Source organism: Calypte anna, chromosome 1 (genome assembly GCF_003957555.1).
Source record: "Calypte anna isolate BGI_N300 chromosome 1, bCalAnn1_v1.p, whole genome shotgun sequence".
Classification (NCBI taxonomy): Eukaryota; Metazoa; Chordata; class Aves; order Apodiformes; family Trochilidae; genus Calypte; species Calypte anna.
The window spans coordinates 176,151,662-176,178,358 of record NC_044244.1 but is presented as its reverse complement, the minus strand read 5'-3'; the positions used below and the strand labels follow the sequence as shown (position 1 = coordinate 176,178,358).

The following is a 26,697-nucleotide window of genomic DNA, read 5'->3' as shown; positions in this document are numbered from 1 at the left end:
TAAATACAGCTTTTGGCAGTACTTACACACAGCTGTAGACATTGATAAAGCATAGGGATCTGCAGACATTGACAGTGGTTAATGGGTAATTTAGCTGTTGGTAAACTTTCATTATGCTTTTCTTCTGCAAGCATCTTTTTTACTGAGCGTATCTAAATTCAGGATTTCTCAATAATACTGAACTGAAAACAGAATTTACTCATCATTGGATTAGGACTATAAGCATATTCATGTATTCTGCCTGTAACTTTCTCCTCCTACTAGGTATACAAAAAAATGAAAACAGTGATGCAGTTGGTATGTTTTGATTTCATTAGAAGCTCAAAGACATTAAAATATAGCCCTGTATCACAACAGAGGTGGTGATAGCAGCCAAGCAAGTGGTTGGGAAGACTTTGAAAGGGCAAGTATAATGCAGGTTTATTTTTTTGCAAAGGCTGACTAACCAGCATGTATAGTGGCTTCTGCTGTCTGATTAGCTTAAATTTAGGCTTCCCTTTTTCTGTGCATTGTAAAGAGATTTGCTAAGGGCAGACTTGGCAGAAGAGGAACTAGAAGGGGTTTTGGTTTTCAAAGGCTGGGCTGTGATAACTAGTAAGGCTTATGCAGGCTATAATAATATCAAGCAGTTTTACCATGCAGCTGTAGTCCACTTTTCTGGTTTATATGGGCTAAAATTCCAGCTGTATCACATGGGGAGTGACTCCTTTGTTCTCCTCTATAATAAAACACATTAGTGTTACACATATTTTACATTTCAAGTCCACATGAAGTGTTGCATACACTGAGATTTCAAACCCCTATTTCTTCACAGTGCAGACAGGAGTTACTGTCATGAACAAGTAATTTCATGAAAAAGAAAGGGAAGACAAACTGCCTTGCTTTGTCTGAACTGTTCATCCAGCACATGTGCCCAGATAAACTGAAAAGATTATTTAATTAAATATTCTTAAGCAAGCATATATTAAAAGCACTGTTCTTCCTTTCCCCTTACAAAATTATCGTCCCTGCGACCATACTTTGTTAATGCTACAAACATGACAGATTGTCATTGTAATTTGTCCTTGTAAACATCTGTGTAACTTTGTCTTACTCGAGGATTATGTCACTAGTCATTAATATAATTGCTTTATTCCATTAATGTTTGTGGAATAGACACAAGTGGAATTCTATAAAAATACAAAATTGTATAAAACATCTGGGCATCGTTCCAACACTAAGGAGTTCACAGTTCGTAATACCATAATTCTACATCTAATATATAACTACTTCTACTGCATTCTTTCTTTAGTATTAAAATTATAAAAATAAATATTAGTAGATTAATTATTTTGCATCCAGTTGTGATAGACAGTGTGTGGGACATTAATAATAGTTATCTATTATTTCAATAATTGTCTCTGAAGTATTTAAATTACTTCTTTATGGTATTCTCTCTGACTTATAAGTAGGACTAAGCAAATTCGAACAATTTAGTCAAAGGATCTGAAGGCAGAAAACTGCAGAAAAAATGAAGCTTTAGTACTGAAGATGGAAGACATTAAATATAGCTAAGGCAATTCCAACAACATAAAGAGCCTTTACTTTCTCAATCATCTCAGGAATAACATCTTCCTTTACTTGTCTTAGTACTTATCTCAGGCTGAGACCTGTAGCAGAAGCCAAGCACTAATATAGAGTCACAGTCCTTCCAGGGTGGTTAATCATGAACCTCAGGACAGTGATCTTCAAGACCTATAAAGTTTCATGTGTTTCAATCAATGATCATATATAAAGTATCTTCAATGTAGTATAGGGGGGCATACAGTAAAACTGAAACACAGGAGTCGAGGGAAAGAGTATTAAAGACACTGTCTGGAAAAAAGAGAAGAGACAACTGAAGGATTTCAGAAATAATCAGAGGGAATGTCAGTAGTATGGAGGTAGGATGAAAGCCCAGGTCAAATTCCAGCTTCCAGAAGAGACAGAAGGAAAAAATTGCATTCTGTTTTAGCAGCCAGGGAGGAAAAAGACACATTTTTGCATAGCCATTGGCATAGGCATTTGCAGCTAGATACAGGTCCATAAAAAACATTCACACATTTCAGAGTCAGGCAGTGTCAACAGGACTTTTCAAAGTGATTTCAGGGTTTTCATAGCTGGGCATGTGGTTGGAGTGCTGTTTGAGGCTTCACATCTCATTCTGACAGGAAAAGTCTCCAGAATCCTCACTGTCCCTGGGCTTCAGTACTGCATGGATATAGTTGGAGGATAGTCAATGGTTGAAATCACTAAGAGGATTTAACACTGGAAGGCAGATTCAGTCCAAGGTCTCTGAGACTCTCACTATGTCACATGTTGCCCGATGCTTGCAAATATAGCGTAGAACCTACTGCATGCCCTTAATGACTTTTTTGTGTCTTTTAAGGGAATTGCTTATTATCACTATCCAAAGAATTAAACTCACACTACAGTCATCTCAGGCCAGCCTTACCAGTGGTCTGTCATCATGAAGGACTGAATGAAAAATCAAATACATACTTTGGTAGTGTTCTTGGCAGATAAGTAGCAATTAATTAAAGAGATACCTTTCCATATTTTTGCAACAGATTAATCCTTTGCATGCATTCAGAATCATGCTTGAAGTCAATGAGGTACTGCTTCATCAGGATTAAAATTGTTTAAAATTGTGCACTTTTCTGGGCCTGAGCCAGACATGGCTTACACGTCAGATGACTTGAATTATGCCATATTTGATGCTGAATATCTTCTGGCACAGCAAATATGAGACAAACAACAATATTTCTCATAGCTACTTTACCACTTTGGAAATCCACTCAATAAGGTCTTGTTTCCTTAGCTGGGCATGTAATATGAGTGGAGGCTGTGACTTCTGTGGCCATCATACCTGTAGCAAAAGAATAGTTCAAGTCTGGCATTAACTCTGCAAGGGCACCCTGGCATCCTCCTTTAAAATCTGCCAGATTGGCACCAGTAACCAAGATAAAAAAGCTTTAGATCAAGTCACCTTTCCTCATCCGTTGACCTGTGAAAACAAACATACAATGAGTTGACATGAGGTACCTGATGTTAGAGTACCAGTGGCTGTGAGGCAGCAGACCATCACCATCTGGGCTGCTGCCCATGACCCATGGCTATCTGAGGGCTGAGTGAAACCTGGTTCCTGTTTACAGAGCTCTGGGCTTTGCAATTACAACTCCAGATTTATTCAAAGAAGTGATAAGGGCTTCCTGTAGCTTTGGTTAAATTAGGTCACATTACTCCCAATGGGTAGCCAGGGGGTCAGGGCCCTCAGGGTCCTGATAAGCCTTAATTGGCCTCCTCTGAGCCTCTCCCTCCCACCCCTGCCCACAGCCCAGGGCCCCGTTCCACCTCATGGGGCTGGCAGCCCCTGGCACAGCAATTGCAGTAGGGCTGCTCTCCATGTTCTTACCCCAGCCCTGCCCAGCCATGGGTCCTGCCAGCCAGGCCCACCTCCTCCTGGCCCTGCTCCTGGCTTAGGTACTGGGACAGCCCTGGCTGCCAGACCCTGCCCCGCTGCCCCCATGGGGATCCCCAGCTGCTCCTGTGTCCTTTCTGGGCACCAGCAAAGCCATCCCCGCACTTCAGCAGCTCACCCCCAGTGACTGAAGGTTGTCCAGCTCTGTGCTTCCCATGGAGGTTAAGATACTGGGAACAGAGGGTGATTGTGGGCTGTTCTGCAGCAGGAACAGCTGCCAGTCCCTCTCTCTCAGTACTGGGTAGTGGGCAGGATCCCTGTCCTGTCTCCTCATGAGGTGTGTGGGATGTCTGCATCCAAGATGGGTGTTCTGCATTTTACTCTGCTGTCCATATCAGAACTCTGATGCCAATCCTGTATTTTCATTCTCAAAGCTTGCAGATGTGGGGCACTTGCCCACACTTCTTGACCTCCCTGTTTTTATAGAATTTTACCAGTTTTGTGTAAATATACTAAAAGAAGGAACCTCATCCACTGCTTGGAAAGCAAAGGTTCCCGAAGTCCTCGTAGCATTGCTTTCACTGTGGGCAGGAGGTTTCACTGAAGGTGAGGGCAGCAGTCTCTTAATACATCAGAGAATATGGGGAGCTAAAGAGAGAAGCTGTGCATCCCCCAGACTGTGCAGGAAGATAAGCTTCTTGAAATTGTCATGTCCCGCTTGCACAGAAGAAATAACTTTGTTTATCATAAATCAGCAGGTGTAAATCTCTTTGCCTATGGGATTGAATTGTCAGTTAACTTCTCTGTTCAGGAAATGAAGATGTAGCAAATGACCAGCATGCATGAAAGTCAGGGAAGAGCATCCTCTCACCTTCAACACCAGCCCTCAGAAGTAATGTCAGAGATGGAAAGGAGGGAACAGTATTGTCCAAGATACACACTTGACTATAGTGACTTTGTCTCTTAGATCTATTTAATTTACCACTGGATCTTTCAGTGTTTCTGTTTCACAGAAGTCTGCTGTCACAAAAACCTTCTCTTATTACATGCATACTGAATTTATTTATTTTTTAAAATACATACATTGTCTGCTGAAGAATGCCTAGCTGAACCACCTTGGTGAAACGCTGTAACAGGGCTTTGAATGGCAATTTCACACAGAGGGCTTAACATAGATGTGGCAGCCCAAATCTCCATAGTGGGTTGTTCTTATAATGCCAAAAATAAATTACATACAAATCAATGTATCAAATGCTTTTTCAAACCATCATGTTTATTCCAGACCCACAGGCACATAGATAAAAGGTCTTGGATTCTCATTCTTCGTCTTATACAAAATATCATAAATTATTAGAGTATGACTCCAGAAAACTGCCTTCCTGGATTCGTCTTGAGAGCAAGGTGGAGATTGTGTTTTCATGGAGTATAGCTTGGTCTGAGTGTCTGGAATTTGAGCATGTTCTTGTTCCTACTATGGAGAAACATCTATGTGCAGATGCATAGTAATGGCTCTCAGCACAGACAACAGAAGAGGAAATCTGTATTTACTTCAATAGTTTTTGAGAATTAAATCCTACATGTCTTGCTCACCTTGAAGAAGGTGAGCATATAAGCAAAAAAACTGTCTTTTTTTGTGTGTCTTCAGTCAGGCTTTGCAATGCAATAGCCATGTTTTCCAGCTCTACAAAAGTTTATTACTGATGCTTCCTATAACAGGCCTTTCTCATTTCATGAATACTACTTCAGTTTAGCAGTGACTACCTTTAAGTGGTTTAGGATTATTCTGAATCTTCACATTTACCATCAAGCACCAATTTAGTGAATAACCCTTTTAAGAGTGTAAAACACTGAATGTGGAATAATTTATTACAGATATAGAAATGGAGAATATTGATTGTGTTGAACATAGGCCATGTAAATCATTAGCTCGATTTGGGACTACTAATAAACTTAAGCCTGTATCTAAAATTCAGTCATGACCTTCTTAGTTAACATTAAGCGCCCACTCTTCATTTCTAGGTGCTCTTTATGAATTTATCAAAAATCAGTTTTAAAATTCACCTCCTTTTCTGTACACTGTAGTCCTGGAGTGATTAAAATCAGGAAAAGCCAAGGGAAAGTGTTGTAAAACTAGCCCACCTTACAACTTGCATATGTTCAGAGAGTGGATTTTTGATGTGCTGATTAAATTACAGTTTTAAAAAGGCATTCTTGTTGACACAAAGCTCTGAAAATAAACAGCTGATATGATGTCCTTTCTTGTTTGTGCTGGAGTCTCAAATTTCAGTAGTCATCCTTAGTATTCTTTTCAACTTTACAGATTTTACCAAAGCATTTCTTTCAGAACTTATTTGGCTTTAAATACCTTAGTAAAAAGAATTTATTTTTTTTAAAGAGCCTTACTTCCCAATGGAAAAATATTAAAGAAGATAGAAATGCTGAGAGCAGTAGGTTTTTGGTGGAGTGTAATACCACTTAACCTTTGTTGGAAGTTTGTGACCATTTATTATCAACACCAAGTTGAGAGCATGTCTGGGAGGCTTTTTTACTGATCAAGTAAGAGTGTCAGAGTTCTTGAGTCGTTTGCTTAAGGAAAGTGAATAAACAGAAACTTTCACATTTGCTTTTTGTGAGGTTTTTTTCCTTAAGTTCCATGGTATTTTGGGAAAGATGTAGTAGTGATTTTTGCACTGTGCAGCTAATAGCTGAGAAAGAAATCTCTAGTTCGGTGGGGTTTGTTCTCTCTTCAGGCTGCTTGGAATTTATTCCACTTCTGTGTAGTATTAGTTCTGAAAATCAATTTTCTATTTCTTAGGCTTCTTTGGCCATTTTTTCTAATTCATCAGTTACTTCAGGTTAAACATTCTCACAACCAAAATTTCTGAGTGCCCAGATTTTAAATTTGTTGATAGACAGCATAGGTATAAGATGCCTTTTGCAGAGAACATCATAATCAGACAAAAATTAGCTTGTACTACCTGATGTGACGACATAAGCCATCATCAAGCCAGAACAGTACATGGCAAAGATGCCACAGAGGTGAGAGGCAGAGCCAGTGAGTGAAAAGTTGTCTTGGAAACAGAACTGATGTTTTCTGACACAGTTTGGTGTTCAGCAGTACAGCAGTACTGGGCACAACCTTTTCCAAGTGAATGAAACTGAAGAGCTGTTACAAAAAAATGCACAATTGCAGAAAGAAAGCAGAGACTGAGTAATTCTGAGCCTGTCTTCTAAACATGCAGCTTTCATTATTTTTATGCAACAACTGTAATGACAAGTAGGTTTTTGACCTGAGGTTGCTGAAAAAAAAAATCTTTTTTTTTTTTTTTAGAGCTGTAGACTGTTACTACATATATGTCATAGCCACTTAAAATGCACACTTTTTTGCTTCATATGAACTACCTTGTACAATTAGAATCGCTTCATCAGTTTTCTTTAACATTTTTTGGAGCATATAATTTTGTCTTACAGATTGTTGTGGTGTTTTCTTGAAGCTATGTTATCATATCTCTTTAATTATGTTTGCCTTTGAAGATTAATAAAGGAAATCCCCTTCTCTGATTATTTTACTGTTTATGTACCATGGTCACTGGCAGAGTCTCTTAAAAGAAGTATCTGACAGCTCATTGATGCTGAGCAGAGCAACAAGAGAAATACAGATTTTGTTGTCATCCATGTAACTGGCAATTTATATTTTTAAATGCTGACTTGCAAAGAATGGTTGTGAAAACAGGACACTAATTGCTTGTGTTGTAGAACTTGCAGATGGGAGACATTTGGGAGACTATCAGAGTCAACAGATGATGCTTTTTAGTCAAGAAGCTTGGCTTTCTTAATTGCTTAAGTATAAATTAACTAGGGTTCCTGAGATGGTGGTGGGAATTCCCAAGTGGTAAAAAGGTGAATAAAGGATGACAATTATTTACCAGGAAGCTCAGAACTGTTTTCAGTACAGTAGCTTTTTTTATAGGAACATAGACTATTCTATTCGTTTTTGAGAGGGCAGAACAGAAGTAAATACTGGCAAGTTCAGCTGCATGAATGTGTGCAATGCAGGATCAGCAGAGATCCATTTCAGGAGGCAGGAGCACACTGCTGAAATGGAGGCAGAGACCAGACAGCCAAAATGTCCCTTTCAGAAGAAACTGGTTGGTAAGTCCTCTGCATCTGAAGGGTGGGTGCTGTGGAATCAAGTTTTGCGTGTCCAGCCTGCAGAAGCAAACTGGCATCATGGCATTTTCTCCTGGGTGTTTTACAGACCACGTGTGCAAGATTGACACACAAAGATGGTTTTTGATCTTTGTACAAAATAGTCAATGACAAAATTTTAAAAATTAGCATGTTACATTGAGTTATTTTGGAGCAGACCTTTTCCTAGAAAACACTTTCCTGCTGAAAACATTATTATACAAATAGGTTGAATTTCTTTTGAGACATGTGATGATTCATCATAATCAGGAAAGCATTACTTTTGGGGATTTTTTTGGTTCTTAGGATCGTGTTTACGTGAATGTTACAGATATTGTAGCTGCAATAGTTGAATGTGATCTATGTCTCTGCTGTTTTACATTACAAAGTCCATTCTGTTTTTCCTTTTGGTAATTCTTCCATCCCAGCAGACTGCTCAGTAAGAATGGATGCTTTTTAGCATGCAGTGTAAAAGTTGTATTTTGTATCAAAACATCCTTGGATCCTCCATGCTCTTATAAAAAGAGCATTTTTGTCACACTTGTACAGTATTGAGTCACAGTTCAGTAGGACTAATGTGTCAAATGGTTGCTGAGGTTAGAAATAACTTTCCTGGGCGTTACATATCACTATAACATGAGACACAGAGAAGCTTAATAGGCACTACAACATCCTGTTGTTGTTTTCATGTTTCCCTGAACACTCAGTTCTGCGACAGGTGGTCAAGAAAAGCCATTCCTGTGTAAATTTACCCAATTATATTTGTGTAACAACCCTGAAAAAGCATTTGTATATTAACTATTAAAAGGAGCGGAGAATCTTTGGAGGAATGTTTTAGTGTGCTGGTGAGGGTTTGACTGCTATGTTATTTTTTAGATAAATTGTAAATATTATATTTAGTTGATGCCTGGAAATATGATGACATATACATTTGCATTTCATAGTAGATATTCTGTTTTATTATATTCCATTAGTGTTTTCACAACAACAGTGAGATGGGGGAAGAAAATTAATTTTTAGGTGATCATTTTGATTGGTAAGCATTAACAGTGCAAAAATTTCACGTAGTTACATTGAAATAGTTTCAGATATTATATGCAAAGTTGTTCTGATCTTTACTGCTTTTCTCTAACATGTATTCATATCATGGGAGTTTGCAGCATGAACAAATACAGAGTGTACAACTGAAGGCAGCACTTAAAACAAGAAATAAAGTTTTTTAACTTAGTGATTAAAAATGGAAATGTTATTATTGAGAATCCATTCTTATGATTTTTTTTCTGTTTTTCTTTAATGGCTATGGGCTCTTTCAGATTAATCAAAACTTTCTTTATTCATATTTTGTGGTTGTAGGCTTTGGCTCCAAATTCAGCCTACCTATTCATCCAAGATTTGGAAGACATTTCTGTACAGTGTATTATAGCTACAGAAACTCAAACAAATTCAGCTCGTAATATAAAAGAGCCTCTTTGCCATTTCTGAATGGGTGGGCAAGAAAATAAATAAAATAGTGCCTTGAGGCTGGAAAACATTTTTAAGAGTTTTAAAAGACTTTTATATAAGTTTATTTCCAGGATAAACAGACTGCTATGGAATCTATTAGTAAGAGACAATTTTACTTTATTATACTTTTTAACCCTGTCTTTGCCCATCCTGAACCTTTCCTATGTAAGGAAAATGTCTCCCTGTGATTATAAATGCATTTTATGCAATAGCTGCCATAATAACAATGTTGATAGTACTGCATGAAAGTAGTAAGATTTGTTAAGATATTAGAACTAAGTGGTATAGAATTGGCTAGTTGTTTGCAGTAGCTAAGAAGAGATTCTCTATTGCATAAAGATAAAATGCTGTTTTAAAAGACACCTGAGGCATCAGCATGTAGTTGAGCTGTCTTTGAATTTACTCAGGACCTCCTGTCTTCCTTCCAGGGACACTTGTTACTCTCATCATGCAAGCAATCATCTTTCTGTTTTAGGAGCACTTAGGCACCAAACATACATTTGCATCTGGACCTTCATCTTTATTCAGTTTGTTATCTATTCAGTACTCATCATTAGTAATAAATAGTAATATCTTCCATCTTGAGTTTTTTCAAATGTTCAAGGCCCAACTATAATTTTCTGTGCTTATTATTATTCACTGTAGGGATACAATGAGTTACTCTGAGGTGGGCACACTGCTCCCAGACCAGGGGGACATGTGCACACTTGGCTTCGTGGGGTCTGCTTGGGTCCAGCTGATCTGAGCCATTATCTGCAGTCAGTGCAGGCAGAGCTGGTGATTGCACTGCGCTTGGAAACAAAGGAAAAGCAGCAGCAACAGAAACCCAAACAGGGAGATGAAGAAGAAGCAGAGACAGCTGCAGCAGCAGCTGCTGCCTGGCAAGAGCATGAGAAGGGAAGCAGTGAGAACAGCAATAGGTGCAGGATGGGATGAAGTGAAGAAATAAGGCCCCATTTAAAGTTGCCTTTGACTGGTGGTATTGAGAAGTTAAGACAGCAGAATCTTTCCTGGCTTTTGTTGGGTGTCCATGGCTGGTGTCCATTCCAGGGCTGCCTTCTGCTGTGACCAGGTCTGTTGCACAGCCTGTGAATGGTTTTTTCAGCTGAATGTACCATGGTTTGGGAAACCCTGGTGTAGTCACCTGTAAAAGGGCAAGAGATGAGTTGTATTGCTTCTCAAAATGGAAAGAGCCTCACTAACTCAGGAAGAAGCCCTTGTGGGGAATGTCATCTTCAGAAACTGAAGTATTTTTGAGTCTTGTGTCCTTCCAGAGATAGGTAAAAGGTGATTAAGACATTTTCAGGATTGCAGATCCAGTCCTGGTTCACAGAGCATGTTTTGTTTTGTATAATTGTGTCCACCTTGCAGAAAAGTATGATGAGGAATCCCATACCCCATTCCTTCTTGAGGCACTGAATGCATTTCTGCAGGATTTTAGACACTACTCTGAAAGCCAAGCATTGCAGTGGGGCCTGGGAACAAAAAGCTGCTGGATGCTGAAATAACTTTTATTGAAGCAGACATTAAGAAACTGCTCTGCAGTAACAGGGGTCTTCTGTAACAGAATCAGAAATTAAATTTAATTTTTTAAAAAAAAGGTTTTCTGTTGTGGTTTTTTTTCTAAGCTGAACAATTCTCAGTACACTGGTTTGTCCTGCACCCACGAAAATTCAAGAATCTTTTTTGCCTTTAAATAAATGAACACTACCTTTGAAATATTTGCTGTCCTTTTCAGTGTGTGGTAATGGACAAAACAAGTGGTGTCCTCCTATGAGGTACAACAAGGTAGGGTAGCACTGTGTTAATGATTGAGGAGGAAGAGGACTTGGGTGGGGTGGTGTCGTGTGTTTCTGGGCTACAAGATTTCACTGTGTTTTTTCATTACCAATAATCTATCATAAAAGTATAATTAATGGTTGTTGTGACCTGGAGGAGTCACTTTTGATACTAGAGATAACAAAAGTACTGATAAGTGCTCTGGATAAATCAGTGACTTAGTAGAAAACATTTTGTTGATTCTTCTATTTAGTAGTAGTCAGGGGATACTGCAGTCACCCGGCATCCAACCTCCTTGCCAGCTGGCATTACAAGTGGATCAGTATAATTGGTTTCAAAATCAGTCAGCAGATAACACTAGACCACAGTTTCTCCAGAGAGAAACATCAAATAATAGAAATCTTTGGAGCACCTTGTATCTTCCCATCCCATTACTTCAGCAGCTTGACAGATTCTGTTGTTTTGCCTCTCGCATCCCCTGGCAGCGAGGGTATTTTGCCTGATACATCAACAGGTGCTGATGAGTGTAATAGTTGGCTGAAAGCTGAAGAGAAAGTCTCATGCTGAGTTCGTGGGAGAGCCCCAATCTTGCAGCTGTAGGAGAAGAAAAATGTGTGATTTATAGACAAACAAGGCACTGGCACATTTCTCACACCAGCAACAGTAGTACAATTCAGTGGAGAGTTGTGACAATGATGGTGACATGTTTTTCACACTGTCATCTGCAAAACATGTATTGTTTATTTTCATTGTTGGTTGGAAGACTCGTATTTTGTGTACTGTTGCGTATCTGTGTAGTTCTACATTCCTCAGTAATTGAGCTTGTTTGGCAAAAAAAGCCATAAAGGTGACTAGGGGAGTGTATGCTCACATGTGAAGGCTCAGATTTCTGAGCTGGGAAATTCTACTTGGCCTTGACAGGTACTCTGAGAAAGTGCCCTAAAAAAATAGCTTCCATTACAAAAAGGTTGGGGGTTTTAGAATTTTTAAAAAAGAACAACTGTGTAATTGAGATTTTTCCCTCACAATTGTGTTCCTCAAAAATCAACTCGTATGTTATCTGATTCTTCTAAAATCACCTTTCCTTCAGTATGTGCTGCATGCTGCACTGTGTATTTATGGACATGTTTGTGTTGCCTGGTGGGTAGTGTTGTAACAGAGAAGTACATCATCATGTAGCTAGATAGAGTTCCTCAGTAATATATTAAAGGAAATTGCAGGAAATTAATCATTGCTGTGAGTAAAAGGTAACTCAGGTGCAATAAATAGTTAATCTATTTCTTGCTTGGGGAGACACTAAAGGAACCAAAGACACTGTCAGTATTGGGTCATGTGCATGCATAGGTCTGCTTTGCCTGTGAAGCAAACAGTATCTCCAGCATGAAGCTGGTTAGGAAGCAATTTATGTGAGTGAAAATCTAACAGAAAAATTACAGTAGAGTTGATAGAATTTATATCAAAAGTATTGATATTAAGTAATACCTATTTATTGTATTTTTTTTAGGAGAAGCCACTGACCAAATCTCTGCAACGAGGAGAAGACCCCCAGTTTGATCAAGTAAGACTCTTAAATTATATTATATCCATTCCTCAGGCTATAAGACAAATACTTGGTAGAGAGTCCAGTGTCTTTACATCCTCATTGAAGACTGCAAAAGCAGTATCTCTCAAAGTGCTTTAGTAGAATGATGAGTGCTTTGCCAAACCATTCTTGGTTTTGTTTGCCATAGAACTTCTTGGTTTTTACAGTATATGAGGCAGATGTATTATTTCCTGGCTATTTTCCCTGGAAGAGGCTTTGAAATAAATTTTGTATCCTTTCACAATATCTGCTTTTTAAACAGATGCATAATTCTAATAATAATTCTTAAAAGGGTTTTCTCTTAATATGGTGGCCTTTACAATCATTGGCATTGCTGTCAGTCTCATCAGTGAGTTTTTTCTCTGTAGCTCAGAAGCAGCATGACTTACATGTATGCTGAACTTCACATAGGCTGAGCCAACCTGTTTTAGTCAAAATTAAGCATAAATTCAGCTGTCAGGATAATTGTCTATGTACTACAAGGTAAATAGTAACTAGAGTAAAGTGGTTGTCAGGGAAAAAGAACTAAAAACAAAAATAGAATTTATATCATGAATTAGATTTAATTTAGTAAAACAATAAATTTTCATTAATAAAATTGAATTTGTATCTGGTATTAGATTAATAAATTAGTTATGTAAGGGGAATGGGACAAGTATAAAAATAAACCCAACAGCAGTATACACACTTCTTAATGATGGTATGAGAGAATTCATTTTTGTTTGCAGTCTTTCTTAAAATAAAATAATAAGGCATGCAGACAAAAATTGTATGTAAGTATCCTCCTTTTAAATAAAGATAGGTACTAAAGAGCTTGCATAAAGGATGCCAAAACTCCCAAGAAAGAGGAGGGATAGATAGATAGATAGAGAGGGATAGATGTTTCATAAGCAATAAAATAATTTGCTGCTCTGCATTCCTGCCTCAGCTGCCACTGCTGTCACCATGGCTGCCTGCATCCCTGTGCTGCCAGAGGTGCCACAAATACAAGACAGAAGGACATAGCAGGAGCAGCAGCAACACCAAAAACTCTGAAAGCAACTGTGGATAATTCAATAAGCTGCAGGCTCCATATTGATCTGCCTGTGTTTGGGAGAGGAGAAAGGTTCAAGTGAGACTTCAGAACACCAGCTGAATTTCACGTATCTATTGTGTTTCCTGGGACATTGCACCAGGAGCAAAGATGCCTTGTGAGGCCCCTCTGGCATTCACAAAGGCTCACTTCATAGTTTTACCTTGACAAAATTATGTTCTCTAGGATGTTCTGCTGTTTCTTGGGGAGCTGTAGCCTGCTTGGAGGGCTGTTTAGAGTAGGAGGCAAAAGGCAGGATTTGCACTGGGGAGCTCCCCGCTTGCCTTGCTGACCACAGAGCAGGGGTGCCAGCCACTGTAGGCTAAAGGAGCTTGCTTTGTGAGTACTCCCTAACTGCCTAATGAAAATTTTTGTGCTATTCTGACCTTGGTTTTATTTTTTTTCCTTATTGTGGGAAGAGTATGACATGTAAATGGGAAAGAAAAACAAATTAAGCCACCCATATGCAAACCTTGTGATACTGTTCCTACAGTGAATTAAACAAACACCTAACGGGTGGCTATGATTTGATGAAATATTCATGTCTGAGCAAATTGTGGTGCTTTGCAAGGAAGAATTAGAAGACTTAACCTCCTACTTGTTATTGGCAAGCAGACAGAAAATTTAACAATTACGTCACTCAATTAATGAGTACAGCAAATGTTTCCTAGAGTGAAACAACTGCATTTCCTACTGTAGCAATTTACTCTGAATGCTGGGGGGTAGAACAAATGCAGACAAAACCAAGCAGATTTTGTTATGCACAGCATTTGTATATATTTATAACTGCATATCTATAGTCCTTCCTATGGGTAGAGTTGATAGAAAAGTATACAGCTGAGATTGCCTCAGGTGTCCTATCAGAAAACGTTATTTTCACTTTCTTTGTATATTCCAAGCAAACTACTTAGATAAAAATGTTCAGACTCTCACCTCAACCTGGGTTGTTGAGACTGTTAAACTTTCTGGGTTTCACATTGTTTTCTTCTTGAAGAGCATGGTTATTCTGAGATATTCTAGTTCTTCTGGGATTGATATATAACTGTGATCAGGATATGGGACCCAAATCTGCCTGATGAGCCTCTTTTGAAGAGCATGGTTCATACCAAAATAATTCTAGTTTGACTAAATTGTAGTTAGATTTTTACTAAAAAATTTGTAATACACAGTAGAAATTTGATAGAACTCACCTAGAGAAGGAAAATAGAGCAGAAAGTCTTTCTTTACATGGTATCCTTCATTCAGTAGATTAGATCAACACTTCTCAGTATTAAGAAGCTGTTTGAAAATTATACCATTTCAATAACACAAAGTTGTCACAAAAGTATAGATAATTTTGCTAATATGAAAAATGAAGGTGTGGTCTACATGGAAAACTCAGAAGATCATGATTCAACATTATGCTAAAATCCAAGTAAAAAGGCATGTGTTTTTAAGTCAAACCATTACAGTTTTACTTTTAAAGTTAGCTCAAATATGTGACTACTGTATGGAATGAAGGAAGACCAGGTTGATAGTCCCTTGCTTCTGCCTTCTAGGTAAGAAAGCTTTGGCATGGAAAGCTTTGGTGTTTATTCCTGGAGCACATAAAACCATCTAGCTAAAACAGGATTGACCACACATGAGATTCCTGACGTTTTTACCACAGAAATGAAGGAAGAAAAGAGTGGGAATCCCCACTGAAAAAGCATTTCCAAGGGGTGTCTAATAATTTTTACTTTCAATTTTAAGGCATCAAAAGGGACAGACTGTCAGAGGAACATAATTTTCTCTTTCTGACGTGGAACCTCACTTGCTTTTTTTCCGACTTTATCAAAATAATCTCAGTTCCATTTGAAGTCAGTTTTAGAGGTGGAAAAAAGCAGCCAAATCCCCCTTTGCTGTAGCTTAAAATGAACAGAATGGAATATTAGCTAAACAGAGTAATCAGCATCAAGTTAAACAGTGAAACCATCTAAAACTATTCTGAAAATGTTGCTTACTTCTCCTGAATGGTTTTATCTCTGGCTGTTTGGGAATCAGCATTTTTTTACTGCCTCTTCTCAGACACCATTTTAGCATGCTGGTTGTGATGGTGGTGGTGGATCCAGCATCTAGAGACTTGACTGTGCAAAAGCAGGGCTGTTTCTTTCCATAAGGGTGTAGTATCAGTGCCTCCTGTCAGGCAGATGGGTATTGTCCTGTCTGGCTGTTGATTGCATCACCCCTCTCAAACTCATAATATTATCTTGAGCAATGTATGAAGTAATCTTGCTTATCCTTACTTGCAGAATGTCTCACCATTAGCCTAACAACCTGGATTCCTTACACTGACTGTATTTTCATTTTTAGGTGTGCATGAATATAAAATATATATATATATATATATATACAGAAAATTATGTATTTTTTCAGATGGTTTTATATATCTTTAGAGTATATTCTAAAATATCTCTTAAAAGTTCTTGATTAGCTAACTCTAGTTGCCTATGGGCAAAGAGCATTTATGCTCCAGCATTAGCATGCTCCGTGTCCCCAGCTACAGAAATGTATTAAAGATTGTACTACTGAACTATGACTTAAACTTCCTATTACAGGAAACCATGAAGTTGCAGTACATGAAAAGATCAAAAGCTAGGGTGAAAAATCCTCTAATTATCCAGGATACTTATCCTTACCCAAGGAAACATTTTTATGAGACTTTCTCAGCCACTACTGAAGTATCTTCTGTTCTTAACACATTATATAAATGTTCTGTGAAATGACAACACTGGAGGCAGCAAAAGGGCACCATGTAATCTTGGACGAACCTGCAGACATTTTCCATGTGAAAATATCATATTAATGTAATATTTTGACTGTGGAAGTGGAAACTTAACAGCAGGGCTTAGTTTTCATATGAGGCCATCTATATGAGGTGAATATTACAGGAGTTTCAGCGTAAACTGCACAAAAAATCATGCTTGTTTTAATTACACTACTCTCTTCTCAGAAGAGTGTGTAAAGAAGTAAATCTGAAGGCAAAATTGCAGGTAACATGTTGAGAACTGAGCTTTCTGCACACTAGAAATAAATGGAATTTCATGTAAGCTGTTAGCCTTGCAGTAAAATAGCTATAAACATTGCTAATGTATAAACAACCTGGGTGAAATTACCAACCAAAAAATTATGTTAAAATAAAATATTGGCTTTTTTACTCACAAAAGCAGGGCCATAAGTGAAAACTACTGAGTCCAGCTTAATAGTTATCAGTTTTAACAGTTCCCCAGAACATTTAACTTTATAGCACTGTCCAAAAATATTCCTAGAACAGAGATGTGAATAAAAGATGACAAGCACAACTGCACTACCTGTCTCTGATGTTTCATTTTACAGATTTTTCAATTAGAGTTGACCTAATCTATCATTAGCAGAAAAAAAATGCTTCAAGGCAAAGGATCCAACAGAATTGGTGCATGTACCTGCTTTGGTTAGAGCTCAGGGCAGTTCATCTCTTCATCTTCCTCCTGCCCCAGTCTAGAGAATTTGAAATAAGAATTATTAACTTTATCTACTTAATTGCATATACTGTGTATGAAACCCTGGTTTACTGTGGTCCATGAGAATGTTGCTGTTGATTTCAAAGAGCAAAGATTTCATTCCAGCTGTTCTTTTTCTTAAACCTATACTGTTTGTAGTTTTGGGGCTTTGTTTAGACATGCATGAACTGGAAAAAGTAATTAGTGAAGGGGAGAATTTATCTATCCTGAAGATACCTAAAAATATTCAGTAAATTCTGCTTTCAGTAGCATTGTTAGAAAGTATAAAATCTCATTCTAACATCTATTATTTGGAATCTTCGCAGTAGTTTGAAGACAGAATATGCAGATACTGCACTGTGCAAGTAATAGATTTACAGAAAATAAAGCAACACTATGCAAAAGTGAAGTACTGCAATTCTGCATTATTAAAATGGCAACAGAATGTGTATTAAACTTACAAACTGACATATATGGTTTATGAAAAACACACAGACCCAGTAAGTTAATGATGCTGTTGGAAACTAAATGCAGTTTTAAATGTATTTGCTGTTAAAGCACATAGAAATTTGTATGTGAAATTTAAAAAATCAGCATCTATATGCTGTTCATGGGTACATTTCTTCTATTTGTATTTTGACAATCTAGCAAGACTTTTGTGAAAGTATATAAATTCCAGCTAACTATCTGGGCAAAATGTAATGAAATTTGTCCTTACTTATGAGTCCAAAACAAATACTAGGCATTTACGTTAAGTATATTTAATGCTTTGTGAACACAAGTTTTAAACAGCTTCATACTTGTGCAGCTTTCTTTTTTATGCTTTAGCTATAGAGTAGGTAGTTAATTTATGATGGAAGAACATGATAATTTGTCCAACAAGGACATATTTGTACATCTGTGCACTCCCTTTCAGGAGCAGCACAGAGCTGGAATTCATCTCAGTCCTGCATTTACTTCCAGTAAATGAAAGGGTTGAGTAACCAATGCACTGGCTAGACTTCCCTCCCTTCCTGTTCCCTGAGAGCCAGGTCTTTGCCCAGTCCACCCTTCCTTCCTGTCTTAAAAGTGCAATGACAGAAAGATTAAAAAAAAAACACCTATATTGACCTTTTATCCCTACTAAAGTCACACACTGTAAATTTAGCAGAGAAAGTATGGCTTGAGGAGATTTTAACAGGAGTCACTTTGACTTCTTGTGGTGAGTGAAATTGTGTCGCTGGGATTTAGAGAAAGCAGTGATATATATGTTGGTGAACGTGCAGGAAGGCATGACTGAAAGAATTTTGCACTTACAGTTAAATAAGGTGATCTCTTAAAGATACTTAGCTCTGTTCCAGCCTTCCCCAGTAAACCCTTTTTCACTACAGGTCATCATTAACAACTAGTGTTGTTAAAGGTGCTGAAACACTTCTGGGAAACAATAAAGCAGCATTTGAACTGTCGGAGAGTCCTGAGGCAAACCACAGTTCTCTCTGGGTGATTCATGTCTTCCAAGTATTTATGTGAAGCCTCACACTTGAAAACTTTGGTGTGATTGAGCCTGGGCTTCTGTGAAGCCTGAGCTTCATTCTTCATGAAAGGCCTCCTGTCACTGCTCCAAGCAGAACCTTTGCAGTACCTTCGTGCCATCTTCCTCAGTAACTTTTTTCATATTTCAGGTGAAAAATACATTGGAAACATTGGATTGAAAGCTTTTCTAAGACAGTACTTTCATAGAATCTTTTCTTTTTACAGAAGCAGTAGTTAGAGCTTTCTAATATTCAGTGTTTAATTTTAGGTCATGATACCTGAAGCCAATCAAAACAATACTATTTTGTCCTCTAAGTGTCTCATTCACTCTAGACCCCAACATCACTGTGAATTACTTCAATTCAGAGGCAGAAAGAGATCAGAATTACTGATCTGAACTGTCATCCACAGAAGTTGTCATTTAAGGCTTTGGTGTCATTTAAGGGAATTGTATATAAGGAATTGTATATAAGGTGCTTAGTCTCACAGTTTTGCTATTAGTCATAGACTTCATGCAAGCATGGTCTTATACAAGAGATTAAACTTTACTGTTGTTGTTCCAAAGACACTGAAACACACTGGGTTAAGTTTAAACTGGTGGTTAAAGCTGGCAGAGTTGTTCAGCACTTCACACCTTCTACTCAGCACTTTGCAGGATCAAGCCCTGAATGATCTTGAGGCAGTCACAAATCCCCATCTCAGTGTTTTATTCCTATTTTACATAATTGTTTTCTATTTTCTTAGAATGTACACAAATGCTGTACCTGTGAGCATTCAGTTGCAATATAATCATCTGGTATAATTATTTTTTTTTTCACCCTAAAGTGGTTTTCTGTGGTAGGGAGTTTAAATCATAGTACAATAGCAGCATGTTTAGTAACATTTCTTTAGTCAGGTACACAGTTTTTACTGTGATAGCAGTAATTTTCTGTTCAAGTATGCCACTAGAGCTGTTTAATTAGGATTCTAAGGATTAATCTTAAACTAAGTTTTACTTATTTCTGTACACAAAGGCACAGCAAGCTGTAATTTTTTTCCTGTATATAAAAGAGAAGTTATTTGGTGTGTCAGCCTAATAGTAAAATGAGCATATCTGTGTGTGTAGTTGGTTAGGATTATTGCAAAGCTTGTGAGGTTTCTCAGTATTTTCTGAGTTCCAGGAGGGGCATCAAACGGTCAGATACAATCCATGAGACAGTACCTCTAATTCATAATTTTTTCTTTCCTAATGATGTGCTTAAACTCAAATTGACATTGTGTTACAAATTAAAATAAGGCCCTTCAAGAACTGGGTAGTTTCCTGATGTAAGTTGTGAGATAAAATTTTAATACGTTTTAGTATCATCAGTGGAAAGACACTATCAACATACAGCTTGTTACTGTATTTCTGCTTATGTTTCAATAGGAATGCAGAATATTAAGTCACTGCTTGTACCAGGAATCTCAAAAATGAGATGAAAACAAGAAAAAACATATCTATTGAATTTTTTAAATTTTTTTTTTTTTTAGAGGAGGAGGAGGAGAGGAAATCTGAGGAGAGGAAACCTGAACACCAATTTATTTGTTGTATTTTCTCCACAGGTAATAAGCTCAATGAGCTCACTTTCAGAATATTGTCTACCTTCTATCCTGCGCACTTTGTTTGATTGGTATAAAAGGCAGAATGGCATAGAGGATGAATCTCATGAGTACAGACCAAGAACCAGCACTAAATCCAAAAGGTAGGAGTTTGAATGTGCATACATGGATTATGGAGAGATTTACCCATCAGCTTTTGTGAAGTTACAGTTGTTTGAAATTTGTTATCACCTTTATCTGCTTGTTCCTCAAACTCTTCTCTAAGCTTTTAGATGGATGGAGTAATTGTGTCTTTGAAATGATGCTTCTCACTACTTCTTACTGTGGTTTTGGATGCTGTGATGACATTTAAATATTGGTTTGTTTAAACTGTGTCTGTCTTCTTTATTCACATGAGCAGAACTTTACTCTGTGACACTTAGGAGGATTTTTTTTTATATATAGCATTTTGTTTGATCATAGAAATGTTGCATACCCCTATCCTAAATCCAAAACATTGTGAATCAGTCAAAGAGCTTTAGCATCATTGACTTAGCTCTTAAAACAAGCAAACAAAAAATAAAACCCCAAAGCCAATATATTTATGTCTTATGGTATCAGTAGTTCTACAGAGACAAGGCAACAGATTGGTCTTTGTTTATATTGAAGTCTGATGCTTTGATACAGTGATATTCTTCAAGCTTACAGTTTTTATGAATACTTTGGTAGTGTATTTACTCACTTTACTGAAGCAGTTGGAGAATCAATACTGGCAGACCTGATGCTTGAAAATGCATAGGTAATTCTTCCCACTAGGATTACATTATAATTTGGTAACTATTGGAGACAACAGTTGCTCAAGCAAAGGGGTAGAAGCTAGTTTTAGAATATCAAGCTAGATATGGACCTGAATCATCAGGTGGAAGTAGGCAGTATGAAGGTACAATTCATCAACTAGATGTCTGCTTTTGGATGAGATGTATCCATGCCTTGAAGTGCTTCTTTCTCTCAGCCCATTAGAGAAGCCTGCTACAGGACAACCTATTCATCTTCTGTAATTCGACCTAAAATTTAGCTGCCTTAGAAGGCAGCTTAGCAGTGAGCCAAGACCACACTGTCAAGTGATAGTGTTAAGGAAAGACCATATAACCAGTCCTTTAAAGCTCCTGTTAATGTGAAACCAAGAAAACTAAAATGCAAATAATCTGTTTCATCACTGATCAAGAACTCTTAAATGCACATTTTATTGTAAGCACATGAGTACAATTGAAGTCACTGAAGTTCCTAAGGTTTATAAGAATTGTACTGAATTCATGCAAGCAAAAATCTCACTGAAATCAGTGGTAACTGATCAATTGCTGAAGTGTCTCTTTAATGTCTTTTTTTAAAGTATTGTATGTTTCATGGTATCTTTTCAGTAAAAATTGAAACTGTGAGCAGGTGACCCAATTGGGTATTTTTTTATATTTGTATTGCAAGTTACTCACTTTGGACATTTATTCCTGTGTGTTGTTCTGCACAAGGAATGTATTGGAACATTTGACAACTGATTACAAGGTTAAAAAATAACACTGGAATAGTCCTAAGAAGATAATGTAGTTTGGTTATGAAATCTCCATCAGTACTTTAGAAGGCATTTTTCAAAATCTGTCACAAGTGTAAATATGAATGTGATAGCACAAAACAATTTACTACATTATTCTCCAAAGTGTAATTGAGAACTGTCTAAATGGTGCCATCAGCAAGGAAATTGAAGTGAAAGCTGCTTTATAATAAAGAATCCCAAAGTTCTGTTTGTTTTGTTCTGTTGCGTTTATTTTTCTTGAGAAAGTTTTGTGTTGACCTTAAACTGGGAAAAAAAGGGAGGAAATGGTGAGCAACATTTACGCATGAAGGAAGGTGAATGTAACAAGTTAGATTTAATCTATTTATCTCAAGATTTTAAGAGCGTATCAGTGCATTACTTTCTGAAATGCTAGACTGCAGTTTAAAAAGTGGAACACAGTCCTCTATTAATCTGTTTTGTGTAATTGAGGAAGGCATATAATTATGACATATCCCCTGAATACTGTTTTTCCTGTTTTGATTTTGCAGTGATGAACAGCAAAGGGATTATTTAATGGAGAGAAGAGATCTGGCTATTGATTTTATTTTTTCTTTAGTATTAATAGAAGTTTTGAAACAGGTATGTAGTTCATGAATTATTTGTTAATAAAGGATGGAAATTACTAATACCACCTGATTTTAGGATTCTTCTTTCTTTCTCTTCCCATCTTTAAGAGTCTAATAAAACATGAGCTACATCCTGCATGTTTGTTTATTCCTTTCTTGCACACGTAGGATTCATACTACTCTGCTTGTACATACTTTACTTTGCCAGGTCTTCAAGGCTGAAATATTGCTGTTCAATGCTGAATGTACTTTAAATGCATGGCTCATTTCAGTAGTTTTGTTAGCTATTTTGTTAGATACTATTTCATCAGATACCATGTTTGTGTAGGGAGGGTACCCAGGAATAATACAAGCACAAAGGTGTGCAGCTTGAGGTATAGTATGTGTACTGCTTATGTTTTACTTCTTTCTATTTTCAGATTCCACTTCATCCTGTAATAGACAGTTTGGTACATGATGTTATTAACTTGGCTTTCAAGCACTTTAAATACAAAGAAGGGTAAGGCTCTTTTTCACACAAAAATTATATGAAAAAATACATTTGCTGACTTAAAAATTTGCAGTGGTTTAAGCAGGATGCTTTCTCAATCAAGAATTTTTTTCCTGTCTCTTGCTAGATACCTTGGTCCTAACACTGGAAATATGCACATTGTTGCAGATTTGTATGCAGAAGTAATAGGTGTTCTAGCTCAAGCAAAGTAAGTAAAATTGAATACCATACATAATGCAAATATGAAAAGTTTTACTTCCTTAGCATATGATTATTCTGATTTTGTCACTTTGCTAAAAGATGGTGTAAGAATAAATCCTTTCCACTCACTGGCCCTCTGTTCATGCATGTGTTTCAAAGCATAGAACTCTTGGGAATCGCAGGCTTTCTGTATCTAGTCCAGCAATACTGAATAAATTCAAGTAGACTACAGCTGCATTGTTTTTCTTATCTCAGCAGTGACGTCTGTGGAAAGCCCAAAGGGCTGAAGAAAGCTATTTTAATTAATTGTTTTTCTATATGCTATATTTTCTCTAGCTAGGCAAACCTAAAAGTGGCTGTACTCCAACATAAGAACATTTAAAAGCTTCTCTGAAGTTATTTCAGTTTAGAACTTAACAAAACTGCTTCTGAATCCTTCATCCTGCACTTCTTAGCACAGATGTCACAGGAAAGCCAAAAACCACTTTGTGGAGTCGAGTATTAAATTTTTAATCTGGAAGCAGACAAATTCAGAAACTCAGATACCCATTATAATGTCACACACACAAGCTAAGCACAAGGATGAAATTTACTGCCCCAACATAGATCTATGTCAGTGATGTCTTTCTCCTGTCTTACTGGTGTTGCTCTGAGCAACACCAATAAACTTAACCAGACTTACTTATTTAGCTTGATATAGGCAAACTGGTTTGAGTTCCTGGAAATCTTAGGACTTCTGTAGACTTCAGTTGAGGGCTTCTAAATTGGCTGGGTCAAAGCCAAAAAGTGAAGTGACATCTGGGTCTAAAGCTTCAAGTTGATTATCAAAGACAAAACATACCAATTCTCCATAAATACTGGTTTTCTCCTCTATTTCTGAAGGACCATGCTAGGATGCTACTACTGATTAAGGCCTTCTTCCTGCCAACCTGGTTTTATCAACCTTCCTGTATTCCCTATCAAAGACAATAACAACAGGCTGTTATCTACTACAGCTACCCATAAAATTTACAATCTTAATTTTGTCCCAAAAAGGACAGTAGATCCTGTTGGGTGCTCTTCCTAGATGTTATTTTTATGGACAGTGTGTTTCAAAAGACACCTCCAGTAGACTCGGGGGAGATAAAAAGGGTCACAAAGTAATTCATCCCAAAATGTAGTTAATACCAAAGTGTTACTGTGATGGCTAATAGAAAAAAAAAAAAAACAACCTGAAGGGAGGAATAGCCTATCTGAATGTTTTTGTGGTTATCATTTAAATATTTTCTTTGGAAAACATTGCATGGACTTACCAGAAAACTATCATTTTGGATTGTTGAAAAACATGCGAGGGTGTTTCATTCTAATGATGTTGTGAGCTGTTATATAAAAGAGGGGCATGTTAAGAAAATAATTGATCAGGCTATACACTTCATTTTCTGTGTTTATCAAAAGTGATAGAAAAATACAAAAAGAAATCTCTTCACATACTGAATGAAATGACAACCAAGGCTGAATCTTGTTTAGATTTTCCACATTCATCTATCTTACGATACCTTTCAAATGTGACTCTGTACCTTTTTTGTAACTAACCAATGTGAATTCTTAGGTTTCCTGCTGTGAAGAAGAAATTCATGGCTGAGTTAAAAGAGTTACGGCATAAAGAGCAAAGTCCGTATGTGGTTCAGAGCATTATCAGTCTTATAATGGGAATGAAATTCTTTCGCATTAAGATGTATCCTGTGGAGGACTTTGAAGCTTCTCTTCAGTTTATGCAGGTAAAGTTCCTAAGTTTACAACTGTGATTCCCAGACCTTTAGAATGAGCTCTTCTTCATCTTCTTTGTAGTACTCAGGAGATTTTCCATATGTCATTCCCACAGAAATGTATGTGCTGCTACTTTCTGTTTGTTCAGAACCTCAACACTGCAGTCTACAACCTCTGGAATGTGTCATTTCATAACAGCTTTTCATCAGCCTTATACCCCTAATTCATACATTTCATCCTTCACAAAGAGTTTTGGTTCTGTAGACCCCAGGCCTTCCACCATGCCACCCCACAGCTGTTCTTGCCCTGGGTCCCTACCTGGCTATGTCTCCCTAGCTGTTCATTACCTCCAAAGTGAGTCTTCTACCCTTGACACAGTTATCAGAAAGGACAGGAACTTCTGATGGAGAAAAGACACAGAGGAAGAGACAAAGACTTGAGACAACAGCTGCATGAATTCCTTTGAATATGCTGACTCCTTCTACTGCACCTTCACCCCCCTACCTGTTGGGTGCATTCGGTATGCATCTGGTTTTAGAGACACTTGTACAGAGCATAGTTTGACTATCATGAATGCTTTAAATTAACAGATTACGTAAGTTTGTAAAATGAAAGAAAATACTTTATATTTAGACATTTTTGAAAGGACACATTTCTTGTTGGTAATGTACAATGGGTTCTGTTCCATCAGCAGATTTATTTGGCTTAAGCTTTTTATTGCCTCTTTTTTCTTGTGATCATCCTCATGGCTACATGGTTTGTAGCCAGTCATCCAGTAAAACGGATGTTTAAATGTCCACATAAAGATCAGCTTATTGATGGTGTCAATGAAGTGAAAAACCAATGCTGGATGCCCTCAAGTAAGGATTTGACATTGGAATACAAATACACATGCATACAGACACATAGAGCCATTTCTCTAAGTCCTTAATAGGAATCAGTCAATTTCAGTTTTGCAGTGTGTTTTAAACCATATTTAATAATGTAGTTAAAACATACTTAACAACACAGAAACAGCTTTCTTCTTACCCTATGCTTCTTTATATAAACACATCTTAGTATGCATTGACTTACTGTAAGTTACCCAGAGCTGGCAATATATTGAAGTAGTGTGTGTTCAGTGCACATGACTAATTTGAGTGAGTGACTTTCTGGTACAGCTTTTGGGCACAGCACAGCTGGGATCCAGTGATTGCTGGTCCTGAAATCAGTGGTAAACATCCTATGTAGTAGACTCAAAACTTGGATGTAAATGATCTCTGCCTTGCTCATAGCAGCTGTAACTCAGCACCAAATTAATTCTTTTACATGCTGCAATTCACCATAAGATACACTATGTCTGTAGGAAACCCAGTTTTGTTTGTTTTGGTGAAATACAGGTTGATTCTGTGGGGGGTGTTTGATTCTTTGTCTGTTTGGGTATCTACATGCAGTGCCTCAGTTACAAGCTCTGTTACACCAGCTGTGCTCTAGTAAAGAGACACTTTCAGAGGGTGAGTTAATCCCAGCAGCAAGCTCCAGAAAAGCCTGTCTTCCACCATGAGGTACAGGAGCAGCCCAGGAAGGTGACTGTCTTTGCACAGGGGCCTCAGCTCTGTAGCAGAAATGGCCAGGGTGACTGAACTGAAGCCATGTGGTGTAGAATCCTGATTGCAGCCAAGAAAAATTATGTACAGCCTAAAGTGTAAACTGCTCTGCACCCATGTGCAGTGAAAAAGGCCAGTGGGGCCCATCCTTGTAATGGCAGGGCTGTTTGGCCCTTGGACCTAGAGGGGAAAAAATAACTGGAACAACATGATTTGTTGTCCTCAGAGAAGTTGCACAGAAACTCAAGGGTGGGTGGATGCTTATCTCCCCTCCCTCACTTCCTGAGCAGCACAGCTGTGTGAATAGTAGTTCTCTGCATGTTTAGGAAAAAAGTACATTTTTACTTTCTCTCTCATCCCCAGTTGCAGGCTG

The 26,697-nt window shown here is 37.6% G+C and overlaps 1 protein-coding gene across 2 annotated transcripts in view; it reads left to right on the top strand.

The window, feature by feature from the left end:
• Window positions 1-26,697, top strand: part of FRY (FRY microtubule binding protein) — a 163,421-nt gene that overhangs the window by 32,569 nt on the left and 104,155 nt on the right. For both annotated transcript variants that reach the window (XM_030446532.1, XM_030446525.1), the window contains exons 3-8: window positions 12,414-12,467; window positions 20,154-20,293; window positions 22,224-22,314; window positions 22,721-22,800; window positions 22,919-22,999; window positions 24,581-24,749. In XM_030446532.1, coding sequence (XP_030302392.1) covers window positions 12,414-12,467; window positions 20,154-20,293; window positions 22,224-22,314; window positions 22,721-22,800; window positions 22,919-22,999; window positions 24,581-24,749 — 615 coding nt within the window. The remainder of the gene's footprint in view (window positions 1-12,413; window positions 12,468-20,153; window positions 20,294-22,223; window positions 22,315-22,720; window positions 22,801-22,918; window positions 23,000-24,580; window positions 24,750-26,697) is intronic.